General features: G+C 46.0%; 1 protein-coding gene across 1 annotated transcript in view; it reads left to right on the top strand.

The window, feature by feature from the left end:
• Positions 1 to 618: 618 nt before the first annotated feature.
• COLEC10 (collectin subfamily member 10) overlaps positions 619 to 19992 on the top strand; it is a 36997-nt gene continuing 17623 nt past the window's right edge. Inside the window, exons 1-2 of the mRNA XM_075270283.1 lie at positions 619 to 748; positions 16586 to 16657. Of these exons, the coding sequence (XP_075126384.1) occupies positions 619 to 748; positions 16586 to 16657 (202 nt within the window). The remainder of the gene's footprint in view (positions 749 to 16585; positions 16658 to 19992) is intronic.

Below are 19992 nucleotides of genomic sequence, written 5' to 3'. Positions count from 1 at the left end.
CTCCCCTGAGCCTCCATTTCACTTCTGGTTCATGATAAACTTGCCCAACCCAAAACGAATATCTCAACTTAACAGTCCAAACCTGGAACAAATCTTTAGAGATTCGCCCATGTCTACTATCCACTATAAACCCAAGTGAAAATGATTTTTCCAAGTTGATCAAAAAAGTATCCAAAGTCAGGATTTTTGATAAAACAACAAATAATATGCATTGACCCATTTAACCACTTAATGCCCCATGATGTAATATGGGAAGAATATGTAAATCTGTCTCCCAAGATGTAAACAGGGAGACAGTGCCTCTGTTATCCACACCATGATGTAATAGTACAAGAAAGGGGGGCACCAAGTATACTTTTTCGAAAACACCTCCAGACATCTTTACACACAAGATCTTCAACTGCTGAAGTCACGAGAGCGGCCATTAGTGTCTCTTCCCATGTACTTGTGTCATCTACAGATTACTGAGTATAAACATCTGTCAGGCTGAGATAGCCACTCCTGACATTGAGCAGACTGCTGGAAGATAATGTGTCGGACATAATTGGGAAACCGTAATTACTTCTCTCTCTTACAAACAGCCATTCGGAAAGTAAAGACCTCAGAAGAGTCTCCAATATGTCGTGTCGAGTGGCTCTATGTCTTACGTTGCTCGTGTTCCTCCCGGAGAAGATCTTCTCTTCTGAAGCTGAGAACCGATCTACTTCAGATGTCTGTTCAACACACACCGTCCTACCTGGACCCAAAGGTGAGATATCCCTATAACCCTCATGTAGATAGAGATGTAGTAAAGCTGAGTTGTAGCTAGAGATGTAGCAGATGTCCTTAGGGTGTGTGGGTGCATATAACCAAATGGTATCTCTTTGGCTATACTTCTTCTCCACTCACAAGTTGACCATCCAACTCTCCACAAGCAATCCCTAAAGCTGTCCTCCTCTTCTACAAGCCATCCACACATGAGCCATCCTCTAAGCTGTCCTACTATTCCAGAATATGGGGACAGGCCCTTAAAGAGGATGTAAAGGTCCTCTAACATTGGCCACCCTAAGGACATCTGCTACATCTTCTACAGTAAAGTAAGCTAAAGTGGGGACTCAATTGTCCTTATGTAATTCATCACTGCTGATGAGGCAGAGGATCAGTGTTCGACTGAAGAAAGCAAAGCAATCCAAGGACAGTGGTATGTTTGGCCATGGAGGAGAGTGGTGCCAGCCAGAGTAGAGTACAGGAGAGCAGCCATATTACCATCAACCCATAGTTGGTGATTCTCCATCGACACCTTTCATCTGTATTCAGATGCCACATTGAGTCCATTCTTGAGATCAGTAAGATTCCAGCGAACAATTATCACCCATCCTGTGGGTTGGTGATAAGTTGTTATGGTGGGACAACTCCTTTAACTTTTGGGAGGTGAGTCTCCAGCAAGTCTCGCTCATTCTCTGCCAATGATGACAAGCCTGTTGTTCTCTGTGGAGACCATATTACGTTGTGCCACCAATACTTTTAGGCTGGGAAACAAAGCTGTGTAAATATTTATGGGAAAAAAAATTAGATGTTTTTGTAACAAGTGGATTTATAAAAAAATGACCCCAACACATGAACGCCTAAATACTTGTGCCAGCTTCACCCACTCATGTATCAGCCGATGCCCCACAGGACTTCCTCGAGACTGGTGGAAGATCCAGAAAAGCAGATTCCCGGGGTGAGCGGATTGTTTTCCTAGTTTTATAATGAGGGCATTGCTTTGTTATTTTAGGTTTTAGGTTTCCCATGTTGTTTTGTAAGTGGTCGGACTGGCACTCGGGATTTAATTTCTGAGGAAGAACAATATCTTAGAAGTTATCCCTTGTTTTCTTATTGGGTGTCCAGACCGATGTGCTCGCTGTGCTTGTATAATGTTCTAGGCAATTCTATAAAATAAACCGCAATGACTATGTATGAAGACTCTCCTTTAATAATGGTAAAAAATCATCTTTCATGGAAATGCGTGGAGACTATTCATAGCACGATGGTCATGGTGCAATGGAAGGCCAACTTGACCATCAATTTTTTTCCTATGGGTCAAAAGTCAAGGTCAACTTTCAACAACTTTTCATCGACAGCTAAACTTTGAGGTTCTGAGACATTCAATGTAATTTGCAACTTTACCACAACATGACCACAAGTTACCATGGAGTTCTTAGAGTCTATTTGCAATTTTCCCCAGTGGGAGTTCTAGTGGAAGCCATACCCAATTTTATCCAAATTTTTTTGTAGCAGATGGTTATGGTACAACGGAAGGTCACCTTGACAATCAACTGATCTCAAATTTTTCCTATGGGTCAAAAGTCAAGGTCAACTTTCACCAACTTTTCATCTTACGGCTAAACGTTGAGGTTCTGAGACATTCAATGTAACTTCCAACTTTAGTGTATTTTTGTAATTTTCACCGGTGGGAGTTCTAGTGTATGCCATACCAAATTTTAATCAATTTTCTTATATATTAAGAATTTTAGTAGTAGTATTATATAATGTGATGCTATTTATAAAGAAAGAATATTGATTGGTCTTGGCATGGGCCTTGGTCAACTAAAAATACTCACTTCCACCCACTTCCTCATCCAGGCGCCTTCTGAAATTCTACAACATTACAACATCAGTTCCACAGTCTCACCGCTCTTAATGTAAAGAATCGTGTCTATGATGATGGTGCCTATAGATGTAGGGGATGTCTCCTTGTGCTGTACTGTCCATTTATTTATTAGTACATTTGGTCACCATTTTTACCAAATGTTTTTGGTGAATACCATGTTGGCAAGGATTCGGAAACATTAGTCCAAAAAATAGAGAGCCCAGCAATATCACAATTAGCAAAATCGTAGAGTCCAGGCACCTGTATCATATATGGGAACAGCAGAACCATAAATGTTTGGGGGCCGAGGTATAGATTTTGCAAGGTGGTCCGGTAGATTCATAGCCTGTCTTGTACGATCTTATTCCACCATTTACATAGTTGAGGGGATATCGTCACTCCATAAGGAGAGAACCACCATTTAGGAACATGGGAAGAATATGCAAATCTGACTTCCATGATGTAATTAGGATGCAGTGCCTCAAGTATGCACACCAATAGAGGGCGCTGACTGAGAATGTGCAAGTCTGACTTCCATGATGTAATTAGGATGCAGTGCCTCAAGTATGCACACCAATAGAGGGCGCTGACTGAGAATGTGCAAGTCTGACTTCCATGATGTAATTAGGAAGGCAGAGTCTCAGTCAAACAAACCTATAGAGGGCGCTCCCTTTAACACCATGCCGACCTACTCAGAGGACTTTGTTTGCAATGATGTTGGGATTTTACTAGATGCAGTCTTCTCAGCCAAGGGCAGCCGTTTTGATGTACTTGCATCTCATCAGCTTGGCGCAGAGAGGACTGATATGGCAGAGGTGAGAGGCTTAGACAGGATTGAGGGGATACCATTTACATAGTTACATATTAGATGAGTTTGGATGAAAACTCAGGTCCATCAAGTCCAACCTATAACCGTAGGAAGGGAACAAACCCCATGAGGGTGATGCCAATTGCCCCATATCAGGGGAAAAAATTCCTTCCTGATCAAGTATAAAACCCTGAATCAACCAGTCTTTACCAAAATCTAAACCCCATAACCCGTATTATGTTTCCTTTCAAGAAAGGCGCCGGGGCCCCTCCTGAACCTGCACCACGAATCCATCATCGCCGTATTATGTATTTAGACCAATATTTTTTAACCTTCCAGGCCAATATTTTATATTTTTTGGGTTTTTTGGAATAATATCAGCCATATATCAGTCCGTGACCTGGTATATGGGATTCACAAGAGAATGGGATGGGTTGGTCCACCCTGCTTTGTATGGAGCCCGGTTCCTCTTTAAACCTAATATTATCACTCTTCAGTCTCCAAGTCGCAGTGTGCACACATCCCATACTGTGAGAGGCGGAACGTGCCAGCGAGCCCACACTTCCTGGAGAATATGTGATTCTGTTTCCCACATCCCGCAGAATTGTCAACCAACGTTCCTGTTCTGTGTCCTCTTTTATTCTTTCATCTGAGGAAAACCTATAATTTATTGGATGTGTTTTGGAAGGGCCAGAACATTTCCCCCAATTAACTCGTTGCGCTCTTACCTCATAATATTTCCCGTAAACCTTCTGATATCTGTTTTAGGATAGTAACGTAGGAGATATAATGGTCATACGCCTGACACCGGCCATGGGAGAAAATAGATAAAGATAATAAAGTAACAGAACAAACACCCTTATAATTATATATAATACAGTCTAGATGTAGCAGAGCTGAATGTGTCATTTACTGTTTCTTCTAGCCTTGGGATCAGTAATGGAGATACCTATAGCGCAGAGGGGGGGTCCTGGGCTAGTCCATGCCGTATCCCCCAAGTCACTTCACCTTCTCTCCCTTGTGCAGACTATAGTAAAGCCAGCCCTACGTAGGAGTGGAGTGAGGGGATGCTGTGACTCAGGGGCCGAGTGCTGGTTCTGATTCCGTGACCCAAGGTTAGAACAAGCCTGAAAACTCAACACACTATTCCCAGACTCCTAGGATAACTCTGTTAACTCCTTCCTGCTCCGCTGTATAAAAGTGCATTGCAGCAGGAAGATATTTAACTTTCACCTGCGTGCTATTACACAAGACCTAATATGCACTGTAGTAAGAGTAGTAGTTGTACTAATAGTAGTGGATGTAGAAATAGTAATAATTGTAACAGTAGAAGTTGTAGTAATAGTGGTAGTAGTTATAGTAGTAAAAGTAGTAGTTGTAGTTATAGTAGTAGTAGTAGAAGTAGTAATAGCAGTTGTTGCAGTAATATTAGTAGCAGAAGTAGTAGTTGTAGTAGAAGTAGTAGTAGTAGTAATAGTGATAGTTGTAATAATAGTAGCAGTAGTAATAGTAGTTGTAGTTATAGTAGTAGTAGTAAAAATAGTAGCAGTTGTAATATTAGTAGTAGTATTTGTAATAGAAGTAGTTGCAGTAGTAAAAGTAGTAGTTGTAGTTATAGTAATAGTAGTAGCAGTAGTAATGGTAGTAGTTGTAGTAGTAGTAATATTAGTAATAGTAGTTATAGCAGATGTAGTAATAGTAGTTGTAGTAGTAGTAGTAGTAGTAATAGTTGTAGTAGTCGTTGTAGTTATAGTAGTTATAGTAATAATAGTAGTTGTAGTAGTAGTAGTAGTAGTTATAGAAATAGTAGTACCAGTAGTAATAGTAGTAGTTGTAGTAGTAATAGTAGTAGTTGTAGTTATAGAAATAGTATTAGCAGTAGTAATAGTAGTAGTTATAGTAGTAGTAGTAGTAATAATAGTAGTAGTAATATTTATAGTAGATGTAAAAGTAGTAGTTATAGTAGATTTAGTAATAGTAGTAGTAGTAGTTATAGTAGATTTAGTAATAGTAGTAGTAGTAGTTATAGTAGATGTAGTAAAAGTAGAGTAGTATTTATAGTAGTTATAGTAATAGTATTAGTAGTAGTAAAAATAGTAGTAGTTATAGTAGATGTAGTAATACTAGTAGTTATGGTAGTTATAGTAGTAGTAGTTATTGTAGTATTAATAGTAGCAGTAATAGTAGTAGTAATAGTATTTTTTTTTCTGCCATTTTTTGTATTCATTAAACAGATGTAAAATACATGATATGGGATTGTCCTGTCCATATTTTTAGCCCATATGATGAACATAAAATTATTTTTTTTTAGAAAAATCCAGCTCAGAATTGCTACTTTTTTGCACATCTGCCTCCCAAACAAATGCAAGACAAAGAGATCAAAAGCCAGACGTATCCCACAAAAGTGCTCAATCACACAACTGGCTTTGATGGCCTTGTCCTAGCCCATTTCTTAATAGCCAGCACTTGTCCTCATGGCAGATAATCTGTTTATTCACTGGATCATTTTTTTTACAATCTGAGTGACCAATGTGGTAAATAATAGAACTTACTATTTCTCAAACCATTGAGGGATTCGGGACAAAGGATTACCCTGTACACTTGGCTGTGAAAAACGTGCATGACCTACAACACATGACCCTGCACTTATCCTACAAGAAACAAGACCCCACATATACTCTATGGGCAAAAAAAGTTAAAATATAGTGGTCTAAAAAAAATATAAGAGTCAGTTTTCTGGCATCAAAGAACCGCAGATTGGGTGCAAGCCAGAAATGCAGAGGGGAGGGAGGAGCAGCAGCCTGAACCAATCAAAAGATAGGGGGTGTGTCCCAGACTACAGAAATGATCGCTAAATTGTAGCCACGGCTCTGTCCTATTGGAACTAAGTTTTTATTTTTTAAAAACCTGCTACTTAGAGTTCTGACCCTTTTGACATCCTTGTAGATGTGATCTCACAATACACAGATGAGCAGTGACCTCTCTGAGAACATGGCCGACACTCGTAGCAGGAAAATCATTCCAAAAACATCACATTTACCAGAAATTCTATTACATTCAGGAAAACCATTGTGTTCTATCGTCTGAATAAAGAAATTCAGAAAAAAAATCCCCAAGTCTTTAGATGACTTCACCCAAGATCTGATCATAAAAATAGAAGATTTCAGGTGCTTTCCTTATAAAATAAAGAGATCTTGGAGAGAAGTGTTTTTGTAACACAGGAGATTGGTGGTGATTCAGAGCCGAGCATTGTGTCTGGGATGGCAGCACAGACATCTATTGGCGTACCCGGCTGCACCTGTCTTAAAGGGAATGTTTCAATCTCTAATTGGGCAAAAAAAATTTAAAAAATGTAAAAAATAAAAAATAAATAAATAAAAAGATTTAAAATAAACATCAATATCCAATTCTAACCATGTCCACATGTAGACCAATAATACAAATAAAAAACAAGACGTCAGGATAGGTCATCAGTATCAGATTGGTCGGAGTCTGGACCCCACCCCAATCAGGTCTTTGGATGCTGGAAGCCATATAGAAGGTATACAGCTGTAGGCAGCCCTGCTCCTATTCATGTGAATGGTGTTGGGGCTGCAGTTCCAGGCTCCACCACTACCCTGTACACTGTATATAGCTTGTGCTCTGTATAGTGTAATGGTGGCACCTGGTGCTCCCATTCACTCCTATCCATATACCTAATACTTAAGAAAAAGATCACTAGATCACCAGATCCTTAGCATCTCAACCCCATGGATAACTTTTGAGTATAATAATCCAAGGCCCAGAGGAGGCTACAAACATAAAAAACGCTGTTACTTACCTCTCCTTGGCTCCAGCGCACTCCTCGCTGATCTCAACCATTTTCAATGATGGAAGAGATGTCACTCGAGCCGGGGCTTGCGTTGCGACGCAAAACAATGCAAGCCCAACCCACCTGACGTCTGTGATGTCACCAAATAGGCCCAAAGCCTCCAGAGCCAGGAGAGGTGAGTAACAGTGTTTTCGTTGTTCCCTCACCTTCCCTGGGCCTCCGATCATTATACTCGAGGGTCTGCAAAGACCCCCTGAGTATAATAACAGTGTTTGTGGGGTTCGCGGGGCCCACGGCTTCACTTGCCTGTCCCAGCTCATGCTCATAGTCGCCTGCGCTTCTCCTTCTGTGGAAGCTGTGAGCAGGAGCTGGGACCGGTAAGTAAATAGAGCCATTACCTGCTGAAGTTATTTCAGCCGGTAGCAGCCTATTTAAAAAAATCAAAAGAAATCCGCAGCGGTAGCGGCTGCTGCCAGGCCTCCTAATGTCCCAGGCCTTGTGGCAGTTGCTACTGCTGCTACCCCAGTAGTTAGGTCCCTTCAATAACCTATCTATCTGCAGGGCTGGGGTGATATACTGGGGTCTGGTGACAGTAACGTATCTATCTGCAGGGCTGGGGTGATATACTGGGGTCTGGTGACAGTAACTAGAGATGAGCGAACAGTGTTCTATCGAACTCATGTTCGATCGGATATTAGGCTGTTCGGCATGTTCGAATCGAATCGAACACCGCGTGGTAAAGTGCGCCATTACTCGATTCCCCTCCCACCTTCCCTGGCGCCTTTTTTGCTCCAATAACAGCGCAGGGTAGGTGGGACAGGAACTACGACACCGGTGACGTTGAGAAAAGTAGGCAAAACCCATTGGCTGCCGAAAACATGTGACCTCTAATTTAAAAGAACAGCGCCGCCCAGGTTCGCGTCATTCTGAGCTTGCAATTCACCGAGGACGGAGGTTTCCGTCCAGCTAGCTAGGGCTTAGATTCTGGGTAGGCAGGGACAGGCTAGGATAGGAAGGAGAAGACAACCACAACAGCTCTTATAAGAGCTAAATTCCAGGGAGAAGCTTGTCAGTGTAACGTGGCACTGACGGGCTCAATCGCCGCAACCCAGCTTTCCCAGGATCCTGAATGGAATACACTGTCAGTGTATTCCCGTATACCCGATATATACCCCCGATACCCGTTCCAACGGTGTGCCCCCCCACCTTCACCCCAGAAATACCCTGCAAGTCCCCTAGCAATAGAATTGGGGCTATATACACCCACTATTTTTGCTACTGCCATATAGTGCCATTGTCTGACTGGGAATTCAAAGAATATATTGGGGTTACGTGCACCCACAATTTTTACTACTGGTATACAGTGCCAGTTTCTGACTGGGAATTCAAAGAATATATTGGGGTTACAAATACCCTCATTTCTTGCTACTGCCATATAGTGCCAGTTTCTGACTGGTAATTCAAAGAATATATTGGGGTTACGTGCACCCACAATTTTTACTACTGGTATACAGTGCCAGTTTCTGACTGGGAATTCAAAGAATATATTGGGGTTACGTGCACCCACAATTTTTACTACTGGTATACAGTGCCATTGTCTGACTGGGAATTCAAAGAATATATTGGGGTTATAAATACCCTCATTTCTTGCTACTGCCATATAGTGCCAGTTTCTGACTGGTAATTCAAAGAATATATTGGGGTTACGTGCACCCACAATTTTTACTACTGGTATACAGTGCCATTGTCTGACTGGGAATTCAAAGAATATATTGGGGTTATAAATACCCTCATTTCTTGCTACTGCCATATAGTGCCAGTTTCTGACTGGGAATTCAAAGAATATATTGGGGTTACGTGCATCCACAATTTTTGCTACTGGTATATAGTGCCAATTTCTAACTGGGAATTCAAAATGCGCAAGGCTCCCGGAAAGGGACGTGGACGAGGCCGTGGGCGAGGTCGGGGGAATGATTCTGGGGAGCAAGGTAGCAGTGAAGCCACAGGGCGTCCCGTGCCTACTCCTGTGGGGCAGCAAGCATTGCGCCACTCCACAGTGCCAGGGTTGCTTGCCACATTAACTAAACTGCAGGGTACAAACCTTAGTAGGCCCGAGAACCAGGAACAGGTCTTGCAATGGCTGTCAGAGAACGCTTACAGCACATTGTCCAGCAGCCAGTCAGACTCTGCCTCCTCTCCTCCTATTACCCAACAGTCTTGTCCTCCTTCCTCCCAAAATTCCCAAGCTTCACAGAACAATAACCCCAACTGTCCCTGCTCCCCAGAGCTGTTCTCCGCTCCTTTCATTGTCCCTCAACCTGCCTCTCCACGTCACGATTCCACGAACCTAACAGAGGAGCATCTGTGTCCAGATGCTCAAACACTAGAGTCTCCTCCATCTCCGTTCGATTTGGTGGTGGATGACCAGCAACCCACCCTCATCGACGATGATGTGACGCAGTTGCCGTCAGGGCATCCAGTTGACCGGCGCATTGTGCGGGAGGAGGAGATGAGACAGGAGTTGGAAGAGGAAGTGGTGGATGATGAGGACACTGACCCGACCTGGACAGGGGGGATGTCAAGCGGGGAAAGTAGTGTGGATGTTGAGGCAAGTGCAGCACCAAAAAGGGTAGCTAGAGGCAGAGGCAGAGGTCAGCAGCTTAGGCGAAGCCAGGCCACACCCGGAATCTCCCAAGATGTTCCAGTTCGTACCCAGCCCCGAAAAACTCCCACCTCGAGGGCACGTTTCTCGAAGGTGTGGAGTTTTTTCAAGGAATGCGCCGAGGACAGATATAGTGTTGTCTGCACAATTTGCCTCTCGAAATTGATTAGGGGCTCTGAGAAGAGCAACCTGTCTACCACTTCAATGCGCCGTCATTTGGAATCCAAGCACTGGAATCAGTGGCAGGCAGCAACGGCAGGACAAAGGCCGCCTGCCGTTCACGCCACTGCCACTGCCTCTGCCACTGCCTCTGCCACTGCCACTGCTGACTGTGCTGGCGATGCACTCCAGAGGACGAGCCAGGACACCACTTCATCTGCCTCCGCCACTTTGTTGACTTCTCCCTCATCCTCCCCTGTTCCTGTCTTATCTCCTTCTCCTGCACCATCAAAGGCACCATCAGGCGCTTCTTTACAACAACCCACCATCTCTCAGACATTGGAGCGGCGGCAGAAATACACTGCTAACCACCCACACGCGCAAGCCTTGAACGCCAACATCGCTAAACTGCTGGCCCAGGAGATGTTGGCGTTCCGGCTTGTTGAAACTCCCGCCTTCCTGGACCTGATGGCAACTGCGGCACCTCGCTATGCCGTCCCTAGCCGTCACTACTTCTCCCGGTGTGCCGTCCCCGCCTTGCACCAGCACGTGTCACTCAACATCAGGCGGGCCCTTAGTTCCGCGCTTTGCACAAAGGTCCACTTGACCACCGACGCGTGGACAAGTGCATGCGGACAGGGACGCTACATTTCACTGACGGCACACTGGGTGAATGTAGTTGAGGCTGGGACTGCTTCCCAAACTGGCCCGGTGTACCTCGTCTCCCCGCCTAACATTCCTGGCAGGGACACGAGAAGAACACCCCCCTCCTCCTCCTCCTCTACCGCCTCCTCCTCCGCCACCGCCTCCTCCTCCGCCACCGCCTCCTCCTCCGCTGTTAGATTGACCCCAGCTACGAGTTGGAAACGTTGCAGCACTGGCGTTGGTAGACGTCAGCAGGCTGTGCTGAAGCTGATCAGCTTGGGGGACAGACAGCACACTGCCTCCGAGGTGAGGGATGCCCTCCTCGATGAGACGGCAATATGGTTTGAGCCGCTGCACCTGGGCCCAGGCATGGTCGTTTGTGATAACGGCCGGAACCTGGTAGCAGCTCTGGAGCTTGCCGGACTCCAACATGTTCCATGCCTGGCCCACGTCTTCAACCTAGTGGTGCAACGTTTCCTAAAGAGCTACCCCAATGTTCCAGAGCTACTGGTGAAAGTGCGGCGCATGTGCGCCCACTTTCGCAAGTCGACAGTAGCCGCTGCTAGCTTAAAATCTCTCCAGCAACGCCTGCATGTGCCACAACACCGGCTTTTGTGCGACGTCCCCACACGCTGGAACTCAACGTTTCAGATGTTGAATAGAGTGGTTGAGCAGCAGAGACCTTTGATGGAATACCAGCTACAAAACCCTAGGGTGCCACAAAGTCAGCTGCCTCAGTTTCTCATCCATGAGTGGCCATGGATGAGAGACCTTTGTGACATCCTACGGGTGTTTGAGGAGTCCACAAGGAGGGTGAGCTCTGAGGATGCGATGGTGAGCCTTACAATCCCGCTCTTGTGTGTTCTGAGAGAATCCCTGATTGACATCAGGGATAACTCAGATCACACAGAGGAGTTAGGGATAGCATCCGATCCGTCACAGCTGCAGAGTAGGTCCACACATCTGTCCGCTTCATCGCGTTTAATGGAGGAGGAGGAGGAGGAGGAAGAAGAGTTGTCCGATGATGTGATGGTGATACAGGAGGCTTCCGGGCAACTTCGAATCGTCCCATTGTTGCAGCGCGGATGGGTAGACATGGAGGATGAGGAGGAAATGGAGATTGAACTTTCCGGTGGGGCCAGAGGAGTCATGCCAACTAACACTGTGGCAGACATGGCTGAGTTCATGTTGGGGAGCTTTACAACCGACAAGCGTATTGTCAAAATCATGGAGGACAACCAGTACTGGATCTTTGCTATCCTTGACCCCCGGTATAAAAACAACATCTCGTCTTTTATTCCGGTAGAGGGGAGGGCCAATCGCATCAATGCTTGCCACAGGCAATTGGTGCAGAATATGATGGAGATGTTTCCAGGGAGGACAGTTCCTCCAGTAGGCGACCAAGTTCTCACCGGTCCACACAAACGAGGGGCACACTGTCTAAGGTCTGGGACACCTTGATGGCACCCCCTCGACAAAGTGCCGCCACAGAGGGTCCTAGTGTCACCAGGCGTGAGAAGTATAGGCGCATGTTGCGGGAATACCTTTCCGACCACAGCCCTGTCCTCTCCGACCCCTCTGCGCCCTACACGTATTGGGTGTCGAAGTTGGACCTGTGGCTTGAACTTGCCCTATATGCCTTGGAGGTGCTGTCCTGTCCTGCCGCCAGCGTCCTATCTGAGAGGGTGTTCAGTGCAGCCGGTGGCATCATCACTGACAAGCGCACCCGTCTGTCAGCTGAGAGTGCCGACCGGCTCACTTTGATAAAAATGAACCACCACTGGATAGAGCCTTCATTTTTGTGCCCACCTGTGTAAAGCACCCCAACATGAAACTCCATGTCTGTACTCAACCTCTCCAATTCCTCCGCATCCTCATACTCATCCACCATAAGCGTTGCACAATTCTGCTAATACTAGGCTCCCTCCAACATGATTTCCCCCAACTCTGCTGGTTAGAGGCTCCCTCCACCCTGATTTCCACCAACTCTGCTGGTTAGAGGCTCCCTCCACCCTGCTTTCCCACAACTCTGCTGGTTAGAGGCTCCCTCCACCATGAATTTGCCCAAACTGGGCTGGTTAGAGGCTCCCTACACCATGAATTGGTCCAAACTGGGGTTTTTAGAGGCTCCCTCCACCATGAATTTGCCAAAACTGGGCTGTTTAGAGGCTCCCTCCACCATGAATTGGTCCAAATTGGGGTTTTTAGAGGCTCCCTCCACCATGAATTTGCCCAAACTGGGCTGGTTAGAGGCTCCCTCCACCATGAATTGGTCCAAACTGGGCTGGTTAGAGGCTCCCTCCACCATGAATTGGTCCAAATTGGGGTTTTTAGAGGCTCCCTCCACCATGAATTGGTCCAAACTGGGCTGTTTAGAGGCTCCCTCCACCATGAATTGGTCCAAACTGGGGTTTTTAGAGGCTCCCTCCACCATGAATTGGTCCAAACTGGGCTGGTTAGAGGCTCCCTCCACCATGAATTGGTCCAAACTGGGTTTTTTAGAGGCTCCCTCCACCATGAATTGGTCCAAACTGGGGTTTTTAGAGGCTCCCTCCACCATGAATTTGCCCAAACTGGGCTGGTTAGAGGCTCCCTCCACCATGAATTGGTCCAAACTGGGTTTTTTAGAGGCTCCCTCCACCATGAATTGGTCCAAACTGGGGTTTTTAGAGGCTCCCTCCACCATGAATTGGTCCAAACTGGGGTTTTTAGAGGCTCCCTCCACCATGAATTTGCCCAAACTGGGCTGTTTAGAGGCTCCCTCCACCATGAATTGGTCCAAATTGGGGTTTTTAGAGGCTCCCTCCACCATGAATTTGCCCAAACTGGGCTGGTTAGAGGCTCCCTCCACCATGAATTGGTCCAAACTGGGCTGGTTAGAGGCTCCCTCCACCATGAATTGGTCCAAATTGGGGTTTTTAGAGGCTCCCTCCACCATGAATTGGTCCAAACTGGGCTGTTTAGAGGCTCCCTCCACCATGAATTGGTCCAAACTGGGGTTTTTAGAGGCTCCCTCCACCATGAATTGGTCCAAACTGGGCTGGTTAGAGGCTCCCTCCACCATGAATTGGTCCAAACTGGGTTTTTTAGAGGCTCCCTCCACCATGAATTGGTCCAAACTGGGGTTTTTAGAGGCTCCCTCCACCATGAATTTGCCCAAACTGGGCTGTTTAGAGGCTCCCTCCACCATGAATTGGTCCAAATTGGGGTTTTTAGAGGCTCCCTCCACCATGAATTTGCCCAAACTGGGCTGGTTAGAGGCTCCCTCCACCATGAATTGGTCCAAACTGGGCTGGTTAGAGGCTCCCTCCACCATGAATTGGTCCAAATTGGGGTTTTTAGAGGCTCCCTCCACCATGAATTGGTCCAAACTGGGCTGGTTAGAGGCTCCCTCCACCATGAATTGGTCCAAACTGGGGTTTTTAGAGGCTCCCTCCACCATGAATTGGTCCAAACTGGGTTTTTTAGAGGCTCCCTCCACCATGAATTGGTCCAAACTGGGGTTTTTAGAGGCTCCCTCCACCATGAATTGGTCCAAACTGGGGTTTTTAGAGGCTCCCTCCACCATGAATTGGTCCAAACTGGGGTTTTTAGAGGCTCCCTCCACCATGAATTTGCCCAAACTGGGCTGTTTAGAGGCTCCCTCCACCATGAATTGGTCCAAACTGGGTTTTTTAGAGGCTCCCTCCACCATGAATTGGTCCAAACTGGGCTGGTTAGAGGCTCCCTCCACCATGAATTGGTCCAAATTGGGGTTTTTAGAGGCTCCCTCCACCATGAATTGGTCCAAACTGGGCTGTTTAGAGGCTCCCTCCACCATGAATTGGTCCAAACTGGGGTTTTTAGAGGCTCCCTCCACCATGAATTGGTCCAAACTGGGTTTTTTAGAGGCTCCCTCCACCATGAATTGGTCCAAACTAGGGTTTTTAGAGGCTCCCTCCACCATGAATTGGTCCAAACTGGGGTTTTTAGAGGCTCCCTCCACCATGAATTGGTCCAAACTGGGGTTTTTAGAGGCTCCCTCCACCATGAATTTGCCCAAACTGGGCTGGTTAGAGGCTCCCTCCACCATGAATTTGCCCAAACTGGGCTGGTTAGAGGCTCCCTCCACCATGAATTTGCCCAAACTGGGCTGTTTAGAGGCTCCCTCCACCATGAATTGGTCCAAACTGGGCTGTTTAGAGGCTCCCTCCACCATGAATTGGTCCAAACTGGGTTTTTTAGAGGCTCCCTCCACCATGAATTGGTCCAAACTGGGGTTTTTAGAGGCTCCCTCCACCATGAATTTGCCCAAACTCTGCTGGTTAGAGGCTCAATCCACCCTGATTTTCAAAACAAATGTTGGTGCCAACCTCAACTTACTACAAGGGCCAAATTCACTGCTGGTGACAAGCTCTCCTCACTGCAAGTGCCAAATACACATGTTTCAAGGTGTTTTCCTACTGTCAGAGAGGTGGTATTGAGTGTGTAAAGTGTGTAGTTGTTAGGCTGTGATGTTGGGGTAATAGAGGGTCTTTGGTGTGTTAGATGCCCCCAGACATGCTTCCCCTGCTGTCCCAGTGTCATTCCAGAGGTGTTGGCATCATTTCCTGTGGTGTCATAGTGGACTTGGTGACCCTCCAGACACGGATTTGGGTTTCCCCCTTAACGAGTATATGTTCCCCATAGACTATAATGGGGTTCGAAACCCGTTCGAACACACGAACAGTGAGCGGCTGTTCGATTCGAATTTCGAACCTCGAACATTTTAGTGTTCGCTCATCTCTAACAGTAACGTATCTATCTGCAGGACTGGGCGATATGCTGGGTCTGGTGACACTAACCTATCTATCTGCAGGGCTGGGGTGATATGCTGGGTCTGGTGACAGTAACCTATCTATCTGCAGGGCTGGGGTGATATGCTGGTTCTGGTGACAGTAACCTATCTATCTTCAGGGCTGGGGTGATATGCTGGGTCTGGTGACACTAACCTATCTATCTGCAGGGCTGGGGTGATATACTGGGCTCTGGTGACACTAACCTATCTATCTGCAGGGCTGGGGTGATATGCTGGTTCTGGTGACACTAACCTATCTATCTGCAGGGCTGGGGTGATATGCTGGGTCTGGTGACAGTAACCTATCTATCTGCAGGGCTGGGTGATATACTGGGCTCTGGTGACACTAACCTATCTATCTGCAGGGCTGGGGTGATATGCTGGGTCTGGTGACAGTAACCTATCTATCTGCAGGGCTGGGGTGATATGCTGGGTCTGGTGACAGTAACCTATCTATCTGCAGGGCTGGGGTGATATGCTGGTTCTGGTGACAGTAACCTATCTATCTTCAGGGCTGGGGTGATATGCTGGGTCTGGTGACACTAACCTATCTATCTGCAGGGCTGGGGTGATATACTGGGCTCTGGTGACACTAACCTATCTATCTGCAGGGCTGGGGTGATATGCTGGTTCTGGTGACAGTAACCTGTCTATCTGCAGGGCTGGGGTGATATGCTGGGGTCTGGTGACACTAACCTATCTATCTGCAGGGCCGGGGTGATATGCTGGTTCTGGTGACACTAACCTATCTATCTGCAGGGCTGGAGTGATATACTGGTTATGGTGACACTAACCTATCTATCTGCAGGACTGGGGTGATATACTGGGCTCTGGTGACAGTAACCTATCTATCTGCAGGGCTGGGTGATATGCTGGGTCTGGTGACACTAACCTATCTATCTGCAGGGCTGGGGTGATATGCTGGGTCTGGTGACACTAACCTATCTATCTGCAGGGCTGGGGTGATATGCTGGTTCTGGTGACACTAACCTGATATATTGGCTTCTTGGGACACTCTATTTAAGTCTTATTATTGATTACTTATATCCCGATCATTCCCCCTTTTGTTATAGGTGATCCCGGTGAAAAAGGTGACACAGGTGAGAATGGAAAACAAGGAAAGGAAGGACCCAAGGGCTTAAAGGGTAAGTGGCCATTTTACTGTATCGCATGAGATTTTGTCTGTCTTATTCCTACAATCAATATCTGTGTTGCATAAGACTTATTGGTCAGGGAAAGTAGATTACCGTATACAGCAATAAAGCAACAGGGCATGAGTGTGTTGGCCTTGGGAGAGGCAGTCACCTTTCCATTCCTGTGATTATGTTACAGTAGACTAAAGATCTATCTCTGTAAATGTAGACAAGTTACAGGAGAGTCATAGTAAGAGGGGCCGACTACTCAGTAGCATATAAGGTAATGGGATTGGTGTCAGCACAGTCTTCGCTGTATTGTGCAGTGGAGACCTAGTACTAATGTCCATGATCAGCGTTGACTCTGATCACGGGCATTGTTTTATAACATATAAGTTCTTACAGGGGGAAAATACATTAACAGCAGGTGAGGGGTGTGCTGGTTATGCAGGAGGCAGTGACTTGCCGATACTTTGTCACGCAGTTATTGGTTATGTCATTGTCACATTGTCACAGAACAGCACAGTGTCAGGCAGATACGTTTAATTATGTCATCAGCAGCAGGGTAGGAGTGTGCTGACCTTATAAGAGAAAGTGACCTGCAAATTTACGTTCATTGTCCTATGGTAAAATGAGAAGCGTCACAATACAAGAAAAATACATTTCATCTCTGGAAAATCATTTCTGTAGAAACGTTTTAGGAGTGAAATGGAATCAGTTTGTTCCGTCCTGCATGAATGGAACGATTCAGTCATTCTGCAGCCTCGTGTGAATGCTTGGAAGGCGTCCACCACTATGAGTCGGCCCATGTTATCTAACACACTGGAGCTACTTCTGTCTCCAGACTTTTACTACACGTTTTATGACAGCGTTGCTGAGATTTATGCTGCTACGTGTTGTTGGTCTATTAAGTTCAGTCATTCCATCTGCAAAATGTTAAAGCAGCAAAGGTCAAGAGGAGAAAATCCTTCCTGACCAACGAGACAAGCTGCCAGTTCCTTAGACAGAGGTGCTACTATGTTGTGTTATTAGTGGCATCACTTCCATGTGTTCCTCTGCTTCGAGGGGTTGTCCTGTCAGAAAAACAACGTGTGCGCCCAAGTCTTAAAGGCCCAGCGCTCACAACTGCTTTACTGTGTCTAGCCAATCCACTGTCTTCCCTGGGTATACATGACAACTGGAAGGAGCCTGAACACTGTAGGTTCCTCCTTTGCTAGATCCTGTTACTGTGTTTTTCTGATGTTTGACCTCTGTCTGTTACCTGACTCTGATCCTGTTCCACCTATGCTGACCTCTTCATGTCACCTGACTCTGATTCTGTTCTATCTATCCTGGCTTCTGTCTGTCACCTGACTCTGATCCTGTTCCGCCTATGCTGACCTCTGCATGTCACCTGACTCTGATTCTGTTCTATCTATCTTGACTTCTGTCTGTCACCTGACTCTGATCCTGTTCTGTCTATCATGGCCTCTGCCTGTCACCTGACTCTAATCCTGTTCTGCCTATCCTGTCCTCTGTCTGTCACCTGACTCTGATCAGGTTCTGTCTATCCTGACCTCTGCCTGTCACCTGACTCTGATCCTGTTCTGTCTATCCTCACCTCTGCCTGTCACCTGATTCTGATTCTGTTCTGCCTATCCTGGCCTCTGTCTGTCACCTGACTCTGATCAGGTTCTGTCTATCCTGTCCTCTGTCTGTCACCTGATTATGATTCTGTTCTGCCTATCCTGTCCTCTGTCTGTCACCTGATTATGATTCTGTTCTGCCTATTCTGACCTCTGTCTGTCACCTCAGTCTTATTCTGTTCCACCTATCCTGGCCTCTGTCTGTCACCTGACTCTGATCCTGTTCTGCCTATCCTGTCCTCTGTCTGTCACCTGACTCTGATCCTGTTCTGTCTATCCTGACCTCTGTCTGTCACCTGACTCCGATTCTGTTCCACCTATCCTGACCTCTGTCTGTCACCTGACTCTGATTCTGCTCTGCCAATTTTGACCTCTGCCTGTCAACTGACTCCGATTCTGTTCCGCCTATCCTGACCTCTGTATCAACCTATTGCCTGATTTACCATATGGCACAAGTTCAGCCTAACCTGACCTTCGATTAACCTTTGACCATGCCCCTTGCTGTCTCCTTGTTGCTATACACCAGCATCTCAACCCACCAGGCTCCGCTATCACTAACACTCAGACTACTCCTAATGGAGCATCATGGGTAATATCATGGGATCTCATAAGTAAAGTCCTTACACTGGTTTATTAACCTAGTGGGTCCACACTCACTAGTTTATAGTTTGCCTGTTGGCGCTTTTTATTCTTTTATTTAACAGCTAAAATTCTCCCTGGCTGAACCGCCACTATGGGGAGCTCACATCGTACAGATTTATACATAGCCATATGCAAGGAGCACCCTCTAGTGGTGGCTCTAGGAGGAAAGGCTTTTATCATTTAAAGGGAGTTGTCCAGGACCTGAAGGTAATTCACGTATCCTCAGGATAGATCATCAGGATCAGATAAGTTGGGGTCTGGTAACCAGACCCCATCTCAATCAGATGTTTCTGCTGCTGGAAGCCATATACCAAGTATACAGCTGTAGGCTCCTATTGAAGTAAATGGTTCCAGTTCTGGGTGTCACGGCTACAGTGTACGGACCAGAAGCTGTATACAGTATATGGACCTCTGTGCAGTAGTGTAGGCATCTGCACTTGCCTAGGAGCATGGACGCTTTCAGGCCTAGTATATGGTTTTATATATACACAGGGTTTAGAGTCCTATTTCAACATCTAATCACACAAGGGTACTCCATTTTAGACACAAAAATAATAAAACCTAACTTTTATTGGCTATAGTTAAAAATCTACACCCAGTGATCATTCCAAAATAAATAAAGTGAATAAAGTGACTAAAAACAAATGACTGATACTATTTTATGGTTGGTACAATCACCATGTATTGCTAGGTGGTATCGTCCGTATCTTTCTGTGTCACTCCCTTCCAATATATTGTTTGTTAGGGGAGTTTTAATGAACGGCATAACAGCAGATGGTTTCCCAGCAAAACTCTTATCTAGCAACTAAATAATGATTCTTATTGTAAATAGGCAGGTATATATGTACACTCACGGGCAACTTTATTAGGTACACCTGTCCAACTGCTCGTTAACACTTAATTTCTAATCAGCCAATCACATTGCGGCAACTCAGTGCATTTAGGCATGTAAGACATGGTCAACACAATCTCCTGCAGTTCAAACCGAGCATCAGTATTGGGAAGAAAGGTGATTTGAGTGCCTTTGAACGTGGCATGGTTGTTGGTGCCAGAAGGGCTGGTCTGAGTATTTCAGAAACT

The sequence above is a fragment of the Leptodactylus fuscus genome, chromosome 4, assembly GCF_031893055.1.
Source record: "Leptodactylus fuscus isolate aLepFus1 chromosome 4, aLepFus1.hap2, whole genome shotgun sequence".
Classification (NCBI taxonomy): domain Eukaryota; kingdom Metazoa; phylum Chordata; class Amphibia; order Anura; family Leptodactylidae; genus Leptodactylus; species Leptodactylus fuscus.
Note: the sequence above shows the minus strand (reverse complement) of the source record. Positions and strands in the feature narration are given on the sequence as shown.